Consider the following 16,416-nt stretch of genomic DNA (forward strand, 5'->3'; position numbering starts at 1 on the left):
CACCTTCCTCCACCACAGGACCAATGACCAACATCGCACTTTACTAGGTCGACATTCACTCACGCTTACGCCTCAACCACAGTCCTCCCACCACTCGATCACCACAACACTTCAAACACCTGCCTGAACTTTGCTGCTGCAACCAACCTCTCCGCGGTGAGATGACACCATGGCGTTTGCGCTCACTGCATAGCGACCAATGGGCCTCGCTGCCTGCTGGCGCAAATGTGTGGTAAATCTTCCATTATTTCAAATCGTCAACTATCTGAGATCCTGATTGGACGTTCGCTCACAAATGCGGAGTAATAAAAGTCTGCCCAATGTTAAATAGAGAGCTCAGTACCGTGACCCGACCCTAGAGATCAATGGGGACAATTCGGGATCAAGAGACTCTGAGAGGATAACATCAGAAAGAGGCTCTGGGCCAATGGACGCACTGCACCAGAACCAGAGAAGATGGTGAGTAACCTTTGCTCCCGGCAACCACGTCTGGAAAGGGTGGGGTGTTACCTTTGACCCCCGCCGAACTCCACCCCCCTCCAGATGCATAAGAGGTAGGATTAGAAATCGGTCTAGACTACAGTATGGTATGTTATGTTATGGTTCCTGGCATCAGACAGGAACAAGAGTATCAACACCAGACAGAACTGACGCACCAACCTGCAGACGGAATTAGGGGGAGCAAGAAAGGAGCATCGGAGCAGGCCAGACAATCAGCACCAACGACCCCCATTCAATAACCAAAAGAGCACGACCAGTATTCTTTCCAATTACCTTTCCCCCAGCGCAAGGAAGTGCCGGCCTAGTCATCCCTCGTGTGGTGAGCAAGAGGTCGGACCAGCCTCACCCTGCTCTATCTCGCTGAACTTTTCTACCTTTCCTTTGGGTGCCTTGAGTGCCTTGAGGGTGGGGAGGGAGGAAGGGAGCCTTTGTGTGCTTGCACACACGATTATGATAAGTCTGGTGTAGGAGGTCCAGCAGGTCAGCCAGGCCAGCGCTGCTGATAGATGGCCTGAGTGTCCCAAACTAATCAAGGTGGTACTAGTTCTGCCAGGCGGGCAGCGGCTCAGAAGTGAAGTTCGGCTAGGTGGTTTGAATGTGGGATCAATTGTTATTGTGGGGGGGGGGGGGGGGGGGGGGTTAGGTGGTGGCATGATGCAGAGAAGAAGGTTGGAAGTGTTGTCTGTGTAGAAGACCAGGTGGAAAGAAGATAGGGTGAGGAGGTTGGGAAGAGGATAAAAGCTGTTGCACGCAGGTGGGGATGGAAGGAGTAATAGTGTGGGAAAATAATGGTATCGGAAGACATCAGCAAGCAGGTGGTCATTTCAGAGTGGAAAGGTGAGAGGGACGGATAGTTATGGCATGGGTGGTGATACAGAGGCAAATGGTGTGTGCTATGTCGGTATATGGGCTACAAACAGGAAGGTCCCGAAGCAGGAATTCAAGGACGCATTGGAGAGGATGATGGGAATGGTTGAGATGGAGGCGATGCTGTGCATTGTGGGAGACTTTAACGCACATGACGGAGTAGTGGAGCCAGGTGAAGAGGAATGTGTTAGTAAATTTGGTTGGGGAATGAGGAATAGAGAGGTTCAAGAGCTGGTGGAGCTGATGATGAGAAATGGAATGGCCATAGCTGGTTCATTCTTTCAAAAGTGGGAAAGTTCACCCTATGGTCGACCGTTACAACACAAACACACGCACAAATGACTGCCACACATTAACCCACCTGTGGGGCCCAAAACAGTTCTGGGGGTAGCCAAGAACAATTTAAATTTTAAAAAGGCTCTTCTGGCTAAGCAGTTGCATCGGTTCTGCCTATTAGGCATTAGCTTAGCATAACTATAACCCCCCCCCCCCCCCCCCCCCTTATATCTCAGTAGAATTGTAATGCAGCCCAAAGTGGTAGGCTTGTAACGAAACCCACATGCCTTGTGGTAAAACAGACTGACAATTGGGGTATTTGAATTGACAAACTCAGTGTGTGAACATATAGTCTCTGCAAACATGTTCAATAAACAAAATGCAATGTCCAAGGTCCCTTTCTGATCAAACTTTATGTTTTCCAACTCGTAAAAGTACAAAAGGTTAAAATAAAAGATTCGTTTTGGCCACAAATTTGGAACAGCTCGTCAGATCCTAACACCATTTTTAGTATTCACTTGTAGTTATATCCACACTAAGAAATATTCAGCCTGCCTAAGCTCTGAGTGCTGGCTTAAGATCCTAGGGTCTTGAGTTCAAGCCCCTGCAATGCCGTTGAATTAACACCACACAGGTCAACTCAGCCTGTCATCCTTCCGAGGTCGGCAAAATGAGTACCAGCTACCTGGTAAGGGGGTACTGCACCAGCAGCACAGCCACGACCCCAGAAAATGATGCAGCCAAGCAAGCATCGGCTGCATACGAATAAATAAAATGCTCTGAGTGCAAAAGCTCGTAAATTTCGTTACTCGGTGATCTGTTTTGAGTACCAGCAGGTGCAACAATGGGGATTAGAGTTTAAAAATAAATGCTAAAGAATTTCGCTTGTGTGCTTCATGATCAACGCTTTCGCTTGTATAACCAACGTCATAGTACTTCTGCCTGTAAGCAAGCTTGAACACAAAAGCCATTTGATGTCAGTCTAGTCGTGTTTTAACTTGGATAGTTTGAAAACTGCTATGAGTGTTAACATTTGAAACAGTGAGGACTCCCTTTATCCTTTTAATGTCACTACGGGATTTTCATAAAGTCTTGCACACTCAGCTGAAGTGTTGAGAACATGCATGTCTAATATGCGTCATATGTGTATGTATGCATGTATTGTTACGTTTATGGGGGGTAGGTGAAAGAATACCATAGGAAAGGTAGCACTGTATAGGAAGTAGCATGGACCGTGGACATGTAGGAGAAATCTCGATGTACAACAAGTAGGGAAACTGTAGCTCAAGGTAGTTTATGTGTTCACCACACAGGGGTGTGGGGGGAGTATTGTGCTAATTATCGCTCGGGTCTAAGGCTAGTTTTCTCCAGTGCGTACTTTCCCTCTGTAATTTTCCCATTACGTTTTTGCTGACAAGGCCGGCCATGCAAAGCCACCTTTAAACAACATTTACCACCAACTGCAAGCAAGCAAGGTCCCAGACTAAGCCCCGCCCGGACCTAATAAGCGAAAGCCCGCCCACTAGAGGCGGAGAAATGGGCGGTCAAGAAAAGCCGTGAGGCCACACCCCGAGGGACGTGATTCGACCGTGGGATGTGGGCGGGGCAAACTAAGAGGCGAACAATACGATTGGCTCCGAGGAGTAAAGAAGAGGAGTGCACTTTTTCTCTCTGATCAAACAAGATGCTGGCCAGTTTTTGTATGTGAAAAGGAGAGCGGTTTTTCTTTGGGGACCAGCGTGAGGAGGTTTTAGCGGTGGTGCTCTGCAGGGGCGCTGAGGGCCACGCTTTCCTTCTCACAGTGGCAACAATAAAAGAGCGGTGGAGAAAAGAAGCAGGCGGTCCTCACGAGCTCGCCATCAGAGCGACCTTCGACGTGAGGAGCTGCCGCCATTTTGAGTTTCCCGTCAGAGGGAGGCTTTGAGCTTCAAGCTTAAACGGCCACTGCTGACCTCATCAAAATAACTCATTGAGGCCAAAGCTAAGTGCCAGCTGAATGGGTTTTATTTTATTTCATTTTCCCCTCTGTGATCGTATTTGAGTCCGTGTGTGGAGTTACCTAAGTGAGGAATTTAATTTACCTCAACATATATTTCGACATTTTCACCCCCTTGCTTTACTTTCATTAAATTATTTGTTGAATTTACTGTGTTTGCATGTTTTGTGGGTTCGGGAATAAACCCGTGTTTCTTTTCGTTTCATGAGATAAAAGTCTCGCAGCCTCCACCTCGCGCGCACAATAACCGCCAAAAATTTGGGAGGTCGCCTCGGGAATAAAGCTGGTTCGGCTATTCGTCCAAGGCGGGTCTTAACTAGCTACGGACAGGACAGTATGTATGTATGCGTTGGGAGGGGGTAGGGAGGGGAGGTAAAAATTGCGAGACAATGGAGAAAAGAGAACAGGGAAAGGGTCTGTGGGAAGACAAAGGCAACGATGTTAGGAGGAGAGAGGAGATGCGAGGCATGAGGGTGGGGGAAGGAGAACATATAGGGAATTTGGGAGGGTGTGGAAGCATGGCAAAGTCGAACATTTTTGGATACATAATAAATAGATAGATAGATGTCCCAAATGCATTTTCATCTCCTTGTGTTTTCATGGCCGTATGATAAGCGTCAGGTGTGCCAGAAGGATATTTACCATTATACTCTTGTTCATCACAAATGCAATGAAAATTCCACTTACGCAAATAGATAGATGTAAGTCTGTCGAGTGGCTCAACAGTGAAGCGACGACATTGGACAGACAGTGACTCGAGAATCCTAGACTCTCTTGACTAGAATTTGTGCTTATCCTTGCAAATACATCATTGTGAAAAGGTGTGATTATCGTAGGGAAAATACAGTACACGTCTTTGTTAAGGGACCAGGACATTGTGATGTAAAGTTTTTTGTGTTCAAACAAGGGCTGGAGTGCAAAGGCCATAAAAAATATGAAGGAAAGGTCAGGGAAACCTAAATTGTTCATGCGTTCAACACGTACCGCAAGTCGAGCTCCTTTGTTCGCAGAAAATTCAAGATGGGAACAAATGCAGTTGGGTCTCTGTCAATGAAAATCTGCTCATGCAGAAAGACGAGCCAATAAATTAGAACGTATTCCAATGTGAAATCAACAAAATTAACAAACCTTTATTAAAACACAAAGAATATTTCATTGGCAGACATATTCATAATCAGGGACTAAAAAGTTTAACCTCTTTAGCCCCTAACTCAACTCGTCCAGCCAATCATAATGATCACCGCCTCACCTTACAAAACCACCGTTCTTGGTTTACATTTAGCAAAATACAAATGGTCAATTGTGTACACAGAGTAAAACTAAATGTAGGAATTTTAAAAAGGAAAATAAAAAAGGGTTGGGGCAATTAGGTTTCTAAATGATCAGATCTCTACTTTAAATCACACTGAAACTAACCTATGACCTCTTCTTCTAGTCTATGGTGCGTTCAAGTGCTTGCCCTGTACTCAAGGTAATAATACACTAAAATCAAATTCAAGTTGGAATGTTTTTTCATATGAATTAATGGGCTATTTGAGTGAATCAGCAAAATTGCCTCACATTTGACAACAAGTAACCTAATTTTACTCAATGTGATGGCCTACTGCTCTCCACCTCTACTCATGTCACCCTCACACACCTCTTCCTTGCATCGGACAAATCCTTCCTCAACGTTGTCATTACTCCTCTCCCAATATTGGGTAACTGGTATAAAGCCCGTCAAAAATGACGGGCTGGAACAGTTTTTGAAGGTACAACCACGTGAGCATGCCAAAGTCTGAAGTCTGGGCCTAGTGTCGGGAATGCTTATATCATGTTTTTTTTGTTAGACATCCTACAGACGTAAATGAACACTCCTTTTACTCTGCATGCATTGCACATCACGTGCAGCAAATTTTACCTCCCTGTGCCTTGTATTTATTGTGATTTTAAAAAAAATACGGCTTCTGTACACCGACCTTGAGGCTCAGTTTGCAAGCCACCGTCTACAATTCCAATGTAAGAGGCATAATTACTCTTCTTTTGGGTCTTTGGAGTCCTTGGGGTCTTTTGTGTCCTTGGGGTCTTTTGTGTCCTTGGGGTCTTTTGTGTCCTTGGGGTCTTTTGTGTCCTTGGGGTCTTTTTGGTCCTTGGGGTCTTTTTGGTCCTTGGGGTCTTTTTGGTCCTTGGGGTCTTTTTGGTCCTTGGGGTAATTTGGCTCCTTGGGGTAATTTGGGTCCTTGGGGTAATTTGGGTCCTTGGGGTCTTTTGGGTCTTCTGGTTCATCGGTGTCTTTTGGGTAATTTGAGTATTTTGGGTCCTCTAGGTCTTTTGAGTCATTCAAGTATTTTGGATCCTCGATCTGGATCTTTGGGGTATTTAAGGGTCTTCAGGGTATTTTGTGTCTTTTGGATTGTTTGGGTCTTTGGAGTCTTTCAGGGTCTACGGGGTATTTTTGGTCATCGGGGTCTTTTCGATCTTTTTGGTCTTCGGGTTTTTTGGGTCTTCTTGCTCTTTAAGGGTATTTTGGATATGTTGGGTCTTGGGGTATTTTGGGGTCTTTTCGATCCTTTCAGTAACCGGGACATTTTGGGTCTTCGGGCTTTTTTCCGTCTTTAAGGTTCTTTGGGTCCTTTGGGTCTTCGGGGTCTTTTCGGTCTTCAGGGTATTTTTGATCTTTTCTGTCTTCGGGGTATTTAAAGGTCTTTGGGGTATTTTTGGTCTTCGTGGCCGTTTGGGTCTTTAACAGTCTTCAGTCTTTTGGGTCATCAGGGTCTTTGTGGTCTTTATGGGTCTTGGGGTATTTTGAGTATTTGGAGTCTTTGGGGAATTTTGGTTCTTCAGGGTCTTTTGGGTTTTTGTGGTCTTTTGGATCTTTAAGGGTCTTGGTCTCTTTGGGGTATTTTAGGTTTTCAAGGACTTGTCGGTTTTAAGTCCTCTGGGTCATTTGGGTCCTTGGGGTCTTTAGGGTCTTTAAGGGTCTTTGGGATTTTTGGGTCTTTGGGGTATTTTGGGACTTCGGGGTGTTCATGGGTTTTCAGGGTATTTAAGGCTCTTCTGGGTCTTTGGAGTCTTCATGGTCTTTTAGGGCATTTTGGGTCTTTTGGGTTTTTTTGGAGTATTTTGGGTCTTTAACAGTCTTCAGTATCTTTGGGGTCTTCAGGGTATTTTGGGTGTTTGGGGCCCATTGGGTCTTTTGTGTCTTTGGGGTATTTTTGGTGTTCGGGGTCCTTGGGGTATTTTGGGTCCTTGGGATTGTTTGGGTCTTTTGGATCCTTGGGGTATTTTGGGTCTTCCAGATCTTTTGGGTGTTTGGGGCCCATTGGGTCTTCAGGGTGTTTTCAGTCTTTTGGGTCCTTGGGATATTTTGGGTCTTCATGGTCTTTTGAGTCTTTAACAGTCTTTAAGGTGTTTTGGGTCTTATGGTTATTTTGGGTATTTGGGGTCCATTGGGTCTTCAGGGTCTTTTCGGTCTTTGGGGTATTTTGGATCTTCAGAGTCCTTGGGGGGGTCTTCTGAGTCTTTGGGTCTTTGGGATATTTTGGGTGTTTGGGGTCCATTGGGTCTTCAGGGTCTTTTCGGTCTTCGGGGTATTTTGGATCTTCAGAGTCCTTGGGGGCTTTTGGGTCCTCTGTCATTTGGATGAAGCAATGAAGAGTAGAAAAGCGGGAGGGCCGACGGGAGTTGTGGGAGATATGTTGAAGGCAGCAGGAAGTTGGGGTGTGAAGAGAATGACAGAGATCTGTAATCTGGTGGTGAAAGAAGGCCGCATTCCGGTGGCTTGGGAACTGAGTACCCTCGTCCCTCTATACAAGGGGAAAGGTGACCCACCGGAGTGTGGCTCGTACCGAGCGATAAAGTTATTGGAGCATGGAATGAAGGTATTGCAAAGGGTGTTGGAGAGGAGGATAAGGAAGAAAGTGAATATCGATGAAATGCAGTTTGGATTTACGCCAGGAAGAGGAACGACAGACGCGCTCTTTATTGTGAGGCAGTTGCAGGAGAAGTACATGGAGAAGAGGAAGAAGTTGTTTCTTGGGTTTGTTGATCTGGAGAAAGCATTCGATTGGGTTCCACGCGAAGTATTGACATGGGCAATGAGGAAGTTAGGAGTGGAGGAATGGTTGATCAGAGTAGTGATGGCAATGTACAAAAGAGCGCGCACAGCTGTAAGGACGAAGGACGGGGACAGTGGTGAGTTTGAGGTGAAGGTGGGAGTGTATCAGGGGTCGGTACTAAGTCCACTACTATTTGTAGCTGTGATGGAGGTGCTGGCTCAGTACGTAAAGGAGGGTTTACCGTGGGAGTTGTTGTATGCAGATGATCTGGTGTTGATTGCGGAATGTATGGATGGACTGAAGGTGAATATAGGAAAGACGAAGGTGATGGCAAGTGGTAAAGCATGTGGTGAGGTGGAAAGAACTGGGAAGTGGCCCTGTGCTGTGTGCAGGAAGGGTGTCGGAGTGAACTCCATTCAATGTACAATGTGCGCTGAGTGGGTTCATCAAAAATGTAGTGGTCTGAGAGGGTCATTAACCAGTGTGGCAGCTACATTCAAATGTAAGGTGTGCACAGAGGGAGCTGCAGATGGAGGAAATGTTGACTTGGATCTTGGAGACGGCGTGAAGCTAGAAGGTGTGAAAACATTTTGCTACCTCGGAGACATGCTGAAGGGAGAAGGTGGATCAGATTCGGAAACGGTTGCTAGAGTGAGATGTGCATGGAAGAAGTTTCGGGAACTGAGTGGCGTGCTGATGAGGAGGAGAGTGTCATTGAAGCTGAAGGGAAAGGTGTATGCTGCATGTGTGAGAAGTGTTATGATTTATGGGAGCGAGACATGGGTCATGAATGTAGAGCAGCAACGAAGGCTGGAAAGGGTGGAAATGCGAATGGTTCGATGGATGTGCAGAGTATCGTTGAGAGAGAGGAAGACAAATGATGAATTGCGAAAGATGATGGGAATAGAGCCTGTGATTGATGTTGTGAAGAGGAACAGGTTGAGATGGTTTGGTCATGTGTTGAGGAAGGATGAAAGTGACTGGTTGAGAAGAGTGATGGAAATGAATGTTGAAGGAAGTAGAGGATGGGGAAGACCGAGAAAGACTTGGCTAAAGATGGTGGAAGAAGAAATGCGGGCAAGGGGGTTAACAAGGAGAGATGCAGAAAATAGGGCAAAATGGAGAAGATTGTCATGGGGACCGCAAGGCTAACCCCCGCTCTAGCAGGGAAAATGGCCTTAAAATGCATGTTGTTTGTTGTTTGTTGTCATTTGGATCCTTGGGGTCTTTTCGGTCTTCGTCTTTCGGGTCCTTGTGGTCTTCTGTGTCTTCAACAGTCTACAGGGTATTTTGGGTTCATTGGGTCTTCTGGGTCCTTGGGGTCTTTTAAACGGTTGACACACAGTCGGGTTGAAAGATTGCCCCTTAAACCACCCACCTCCCACCCCACTCAAATCCCTCCTAAAGCACTACTCAAAGCCTTTAAAAGCTACCCTTATGAAGGGGGACAGACACAAACACATACACACAAACACAAACACACACAGTTTTATAAGGTAGATGATATGCGAGATGAAATCGATGAAACTTCAGCTCCTCGGTGGTGTAATGGTTGGAGCATCCGCTCTGAATCTGGGAAGTCGGGTAGCTCAAACCCTGGCAGAGTCATACCAAAGATTTACAAATGGTAAGTGCTGCTTCCTTGCTTGAGCATTTAAAACGGATATAGGACGGACAAACAACCATAGGTTGGTAATAACAGCCCAGGCTTTGATGGGTCTCTTCCTGCATCCACGTTCCTTGCAAGGACTGTAAGGACACTCATTATAATACAGTGAGTAGCACATCTCCCATGTTTTCCAACTCAGATCTTGGTCTGGTCACTGTGCATCAGACAAGGAAGGACATGCTACATTGCTCACATCGTATACAAAAAATGGAGAATCAGAAGCGTACAGTCAATTCAGGCCCTCGTGAGAAGACGAGTCCCATAGCTCATCACATGTTAAGTCTTCAGGATGAGGAGATCCTGCACAATTGCCAGCAGATCATCCAGCTATTACAAATGGTTCTCGCAAAGGATGCCACAAAAGTGCTCAACAGGGAGAGTTGAAGCACAACATGGTCGGCCAAGACACAATAACTACTTTTGACTTTGTAAAATCTCTCACGATGTGTCGTCATTATTGGAACCTAATTGTGGGACATAATGTTCCGAAAATGACATTGAACAATCAGCTGAAGAATGCTATTCCTACATAGGGCAACTGTTAAACATCCACAAACAATATAGGAAGTTCTGGAATGCTTCATGTTAACTGCTCACAACATCAGGAAGTGGCGACAGCAGCAACATGGATAACAGGAACATTGCTCTCCAGGAAGTGTTCACACATTTTCATGCTGTGCCTCAAGTTGAGAATGAATCTTGACTAATCAAGTGAACAGCACATCTACCACCTGGCCAGCATCTACCACCTAGCAAACATATACCACCTGGAAAGCATATACCACCTGGTGAGCATCTACCACCTGGTGAGCATCTACCACCTGGCCAGCATCTACCACCTGGCCAGCATCTACCACCTGGTGAGCATCTACCACCTTGTGAGCATCCACCACCTGGTGAGCATCCACCACCTGGTGAGCATCTACCACCTGGCCAGCATCTCCCACCTGGCGAGCATCTACCACCTTGTGAGCATCCACCACCTGGTGAGCATCTACCACCTGGTGAGCATCTACCACCTGGCCAGCATCTACCACCTGGCGAGCATCTACCACCTTGTGAGCATCCACCACCTGGCCAGCATCCACCACCTGGCCAGCATCCACCACCTGGCCAGCATCCACCACCTGGCCAGCATCTACCACCTGTAAGTTCAGCACCATTGTAGTATCTGTCTGTCTTGTGTAAGTGAATTCTGGTCTGCAGTGAAATCATTGTGCAGCAAGGAAGTGATTGTGTTTGCTGTTTCATCAAATGTTGGCACCCATGACCTGTTTGAGCTGCTGCATGCAGATAGCTATTGTCATTACAGCTCGGTTTCATGGGTCTCTCTTTACGATAATGTCATCATCATTACAACGGGCTGACCACAGGTACGCACACTCGCCTCCAAGCTGGATAACCTGGGCTTGAATCCTGACCCAACTCGAAAATGTCAAACCAGCGTGTCACAGGCAGGGCCATTCATCAATGTGTGTCCCGTCCCTTGGATGGACATTAAACGGGCGTCCTGTCTGCCGGTCATCACGCACAACGGCCTTTCTTTTCTTCTTTTTTTACATACCTCGCAAGGCCGCGCCGCATTGTGGGAAGTCAAATGCAGTTACTTTCTGCCTGCTGGACACTAACGCGTCACTGAAAACTCCATATCTTACAAACACACGAACAGCCGTTCCTTATCAACTGTTTCGAATGGAGTGCTCGCTTGAGTGCTTAAGCCACTTGGTGAGCACTCCACAAGCTGCTTGGTAATGGATGCCTTCTCCTCCGAACTCCCAAGGTTAATCGTGACAAAACTTCATGGGATCACGTTCTTTTTACCTATACAGTATACACCTTAATAGAAGTTTTAAAACAGTCATTTTTTCACAATTCATCTATCTATAATTCCAGTAATCTCTGTGTGAATGTCTGTGTGTCTGTGTGTCTGTGACCGCTGTTTCTCGACAACCACGGGTCCGATATACTTTAAACTTGCCAGGTATATTGCTGGGGACCTGAGGATGTGCCTTTTCAAGGTTTCATATTAATCGGACAAGTAGTTACCGAGCTATGGCGATTTAGCCGTTCGCCGTTCGCTTTGGCTTTGCGAATGGACCAAACCATTTCATGTAAATAGAGGGGGGGGGGGGGTTGTCACCGTACTCGCAAGCCGTTCGCTTTGGCTTTGCGAATGGACCAAACCATTTCATGTAAATAGAGGGGGGGGGATTGTCACCGTACTCGCAAGCCGTTCGCTTTGGCTTTGCGAATGGACCAAACCATTTCATGTAAATAGAGGGGGGGGATATAATTTTAGATATATATATAGTACGGGCATGCCCTAGTCTATCTATAATTCCAGTAATCTCTGTGTGTCTGTGTGTGTGTATGCGACCGCTGTTTCTCGACAACCACGGGTCCGATATACTTGAAACTTGCCAGGTATATTGCTGGGGACCTGAGGATGTGCCTTTTCAAGGTTTCATATTAATCGGACAAGTAGTTACCGAGCTATGGCGATTTAGCCGTTCGCCGTTCGCTTTGGCTTTGCGAATGGACCAAACCATTTCATGTAAATAGAGGGGGGGGGGGGGGGTTCTACCGTACTCGCAAGCCGTTCGCTTTGGCTTTGCGAATGGACCAAACCATTTCATGTAAATAGAGGGGGGGGGTTCTGTGGTCGTTACTGCCACGTGGTTTCAAAGTTTTTTTTTGTTGTTGTTGTTTGCACGCATGTTTTTTTGCACCCACGTACGGGCACGCTCTAGTAACTTATAAACACACGAGCCAACACCTGTCACGGGAAAAGGATAAGAGTCCACAGTTAGTGGTGGAATCGGAGGAGGCAAGGGAAAGGGCAGGAGGGGAAGGTGTGGTGTGGGAGGGGAGGAGGGAAGGGAAGAGGTGGTGTGGGAGGGGAGGAGGGAAGGGAAGGGGTGGTGTGGGAGGGGAGGAGGGAAGGGAAGGGGTGGTGTGGGAGGGAAGGGGTGGTGTGGGAGGGAAGGGATGGTGTGGGAGGGGAGGAGGGAAGGGGAGGGGTGGGGTGGTGTGGGAGGGGAGGAGGGAAGGGAAGGGGTGGTGTGAGAGGGGAGGAGGGAAGGGAAGGGGTGGTGTGGGAGGGGAGGAGGGAAGGGAAGGGGTGGTGTGGGAGGGGAGGAGGGAAGGGAAGGGGTGGTGTGGGAGGGGAGGAGGGAAGGGAAGGGGTGGTGTGGGAGGGGAGGAGGGAAGGGGAGGGAAGGGAAGGGGTGGTGTGGGAGGGAAGGGAAGGGGTGGTGTGGGAGGGAAGGGAAGGGGTGGTGTGGGAGGGGAGGAGGGAAGGGAAGGGGTGGTGTGGGAGGGGAGGAGGGAAGGGAAGGGGTGGTGTGGGAGGGGAGGAGGGAAGGGAAGGGGTGGTGTGGGAGTCCGGAGAGAGCAGAAGGGGTAAGATTTTGGAGGGAGGGGAATGGATGGAACGAAGGAGGGTAAAAGGTGGGGTAGGAGTCCAGAGGGAGGCAGTGAGATGGGAGAGGGTGGGATGGAGGGGAAAAGGTGGGTGGGAGTCTGGAAGAGGGGGGGGGGGGAGTGAGAGGACGTGGGGTGGAGTGGGATGGGAGGAGGTGGGAGGAAGGAGGGAGGAGTGTAAAGAGGGAGGGGAGGGGAAGGAAAGGGAGGAAAAGGGGTGGGGTCAGAGTCCAGAGGGGGGGAGGTGGGATGGGAGGGGGAAGGGGAAGGGGGGGGGAGGAGGGAGGAGAGGGGTTAGGGTGGGTGTCCAGTGGGAGGGGTGGGGTGAGATGGGGCAGGGGAAGGGGTGGGAGGAGAGGAGTTGGAGTGGGTGTCCAGAGGGAGGGGGTGGGGTGGGCCGAGGCAGGGGAAGAGGTGGAATCCATGGAGAATACATAGGCGAGACCAGAAGAACCTTAGGCCAGCGCATTAAAGAACACCGGTAGGCCTTTGAGTGTAATCACCCAGAAAGATCTGATATCACCAGGCATGGAATAAGGGCAGGCCATGCTCCTCTAAAGGACAACGTGAACGTTCTGCCGGCATCGCCGAACCGGGGCAGGAGGCAAATACCAGAGGCATGGCACACTGGGCAAACAAGGTCATATTTGGCAGTGAAGACTGCGGCGTTATCACAGGCGTACAGACCTCTCATTCACAAATACACCAGAGAGACACCGATGGTGGGAGGAGGACAAAGACAAAGTGGGACATAAACAACAGGCGACGAGGAAAACGAACACAATACACCGCTCCAACAGACACAAAACACTTGCAACACAAGCTCGTCACGGGTCAATGGTCACGAGGTCTCGCAACAAAACTTTGTGATTGGTCGAATGAACAGGCCAACCCCCTCCCCCCACCAGGTATATCTGGGAGGAGGTAAAAAAGGAAATTGCTCTTCGGGTTGGTTGTACATCGGGTTGCTGGCCGAAACATTGAGTCATTCTGACGAAAACTGTAGATTGGAGAACAATAAAATGGACTTATTGGACACACACAGACACACACACACACACACACACACACACACACACACACACACACACACACACACACACACACACACACACACACAGACAGACACTGACACAGACACACAGACAGACACAGACAGACAGACACACAATAAAAGGACCAGACAAGGAAGTTGCTGTTACGGTTCAGCATGATCATAAAATACCTTGTTCACGGTGAATTTACCTGATCATTCATTTTAAAACCAACGTCCAAAACAGAAATGACTGCAAATAAAAGCACTCACCGCACCAGTTTCATCACGGAGAGACGAAATTCTTCCACTCAACAGACTGTGATGACAGGACCATGTTTAAAATTCAATTCACATGAGCACAAGAACGGGAGATTCACACAAGATCAAAATAGAAACCAGAATGGGTGACACTGCGTTGGAGAAGGTAACAAACACGACATGGTAACCATTCATTTACCAACGGAATGCAACAATGCATAAATCATCTTACAATTACATGACTTCACACAAATAAAGATTTAAAAAATAAACACACCTGGAAAAGAACGAATCTGGTACCCAGGTGAGCGTCTGTCTTGAAGTGCTGAATCTGAAAAAGGCCAAAGAATGCGTCTCACCGGTTACCAGCTGGAAGTTCAATTACAATGGAATCCAAAGCATCAGCAAGTCATTCTAAGGGGTCATTTGTGGCACAAAGTAATGGCGTGCCCTTTTTGTGCTCCGCTTGACATACTGCGTTCCTCCCACATTTAACTGGATGATGTCACCGAAAGATGCCGGGGAAGACATCACACTCCAAATCTTCTTGGATGCGAGTCCGCCAGATCAGAGCACTGGCAAACACAGTGATGAAGAGAGAGAGTCAGACTAATCAGAGATTTCACACGTGTAAAATGCAATACCATGTAATACCGTACTGTCACACGTCGAAACCAAACATGAAAAGAGAAAAACTTTGCAACAGGAAACTACCCACCAGAATCACATGGCTGTGTTTAATGGCTGCCTGTACTGTATTTAATAATAATAATAATAATACATTTATTTTATATAGCGCTTTTCAAGAAGCCCAAAGGCGCTTTGACAGAGTACAAAAAACAAGTGCAAAAAGACAAAAATCAATAGGTAAATAATCAAAGCAAAAGGAAGGAGAAGGAGAAGAGATAGTCAGGGGTTAAATGCTGTGGGTTAAATGTTGAATGCAGTGTTGAACAGGTGGGTCTTGAGTGATGTTTTGAATGTGGTGAGTGAGGAGGAGTCTCTGATGGTGTGAGGTAGTGAGTTCCAGAGGGTGGGAGCAGCGATGGAGAAGGCCCTGTCCCCCCAGGATCTGAGTTTGGTCAGGATTGGGGGGGGGGGGGGGGGGACAGGAGGTTGGCAGCAGCAGAGCGGAGGTTGCGGGTGGGAGTGTGTCTGGAGAGGAGGTCAATCAGGTAGGATAGGGCCAGGCTATGGAGGGCTTTGTATGTCAAGAGGAGGATTTTGTACTGCATTCTCTGGGGGATGGGGAGCCAGTGAAGCTTATAAAGGACGGGGGTGATGTGGTCACGGGTCCAGGAATGGGTGAATAGACGGGCAGCGGAGTTCTGAATGTATTTGGAGTTTATTGGTGATTATTGAGGGTGAACCATAGAGGAGGCTGTTGCAGTAGTCCAGACGGGAGGTGATGAAGGCATGGATGAGGGTTTCTGCAGCCGTGGAGGAGAGGGATGGACAGAGACGGGCGATGTTTTTCAGGTGAAAGAAGGCTGTCTTTGTGATCTGTTTTGTGTATTTGTCGAAGGAGAGGGTTTGGTCAAAGATGATGCCAAGATTCCGGATGTGAGGGGAGGTGGATACTGGGAAACCGTCGATGTTGAGGGCAAAGTTATGGGTGGATTTGGTGAGCGTTTTTGGGCCAATGATGATTATTTCAGATTTATCACAGTTAAGTTTGAGGAAGTTGATTTGAAGCCAGGATTTTATTTCAGTGATGCAGTTTGTCAGGATAGAGTGGGTGGCGGTGGAGATGGACTTGGTGGAGATGAAAAGCTGGATGTCATCGGCAAAGCAGTGGAATTGGAGACCATGACGGCGGATTAAGTGACCAAGGGGGGACAGGTACAGGATGAAGAGGAGGAGGCCAAGAACTGAACCTTGGGGGACACCTTGGGGGAGGGGAGCAGTGGGGGATTTGCAGTTATTGATGGAGATGAACTGGCGTCTGTCAGAGAGGTATGATTTAATCCAAGAGAGGGCAGTGCCGGTAATGTTAAAGGTGGTTTCAAGTCGGGTGAGGAGGATGGTGTGATTGATGGTGTCAAAGGCGGCGCTGAGGTCGAGGAGGATGAGAATGTTGAGGTTGCCGGCGTCAGAGGAGAGGAGAAGGTCGTTGGTGATTTTGAGGAGAGCAGTTTCAGTACTGTGGTTGGAGCGGAATCCGGATTGGAATGTTTCATACAGGTTATTGGCAGAGAGGTGATGTTTGAGTTGAGTGGCTACAGCGCATTCCAAAACTTTTGACAGAGAGGGTAGGTTGGAGATGGGTCTGAAGTTGTTTAGGGTGTCAGGGTTTAGTCCAGGTTTTTTCAGAATGGGGGTAACAGCAGCAATTTTGAGGGATGGTGGGACG

The 16,416-nt window shown here is 47.8% G+C and overlaps 1 protein-coding gene across 9 annotated transcripts in view; it reads right to left on the reverse strand.

Moving 5' to 3' along the window:
- Positions 1 to 16,416, reverse strand: part of LOC137418169 (BTB/POZ domain-containing protein KCTD3-like) — a 94,087-nt gene that overhangs the window by 57,350 nt on the left and 20,321 nt on the right. For 7 of the 9 annotated variants that reach the window (XM_078786345.1, XM_078786343.1, XM_078786344.1 and 4 more), the window contains 4 exons: positions 14,539 to 14,638; positions 14,341 to 14,394; positions 14,076 to 14,121; positions 4,625 to 4,698 (listed from right to left, as the gene is read on the reverse strand). In XM_078786345.1, coding sequence (XP_078642471.1) covers positions 4,625 to 4,698; positions 14,076 to 14,121; positions 14,341 to 14,394; positions 14,539 to 14,594 — 230 coding nt within the window. In that variant the 5' untranslated portion in view covers positions 14,595 to 14,638. Of the gene's footprint in view, positions 1 to 4,624; positions 4,699 to 14,075; positions 14,122 to 14,340; positions 14,395 to 14,513; positions 14,639 to 16,416 lie in introns of all 9 variants that reach the window. The other 2 variants (XM_078786350.1, XM_078786351.1) reach the window with 1 other exon arrangement.

The sequence above is a fragment of the Myxine glutinosa genome, chromosome 11 (assembly GCF_964187855.1).
Source record: "Myxine glutinosa chromosome 11, kmMyxGlut1.1, whole genome shotgun sequence".
Classification (NCBI taxonomy): domain Eukaryota; kingdom Metazoa; phylum Chordata; class Myxini; order Myxiniformes; family Myxinidae; genus Myxine; species Myxine glutinosa.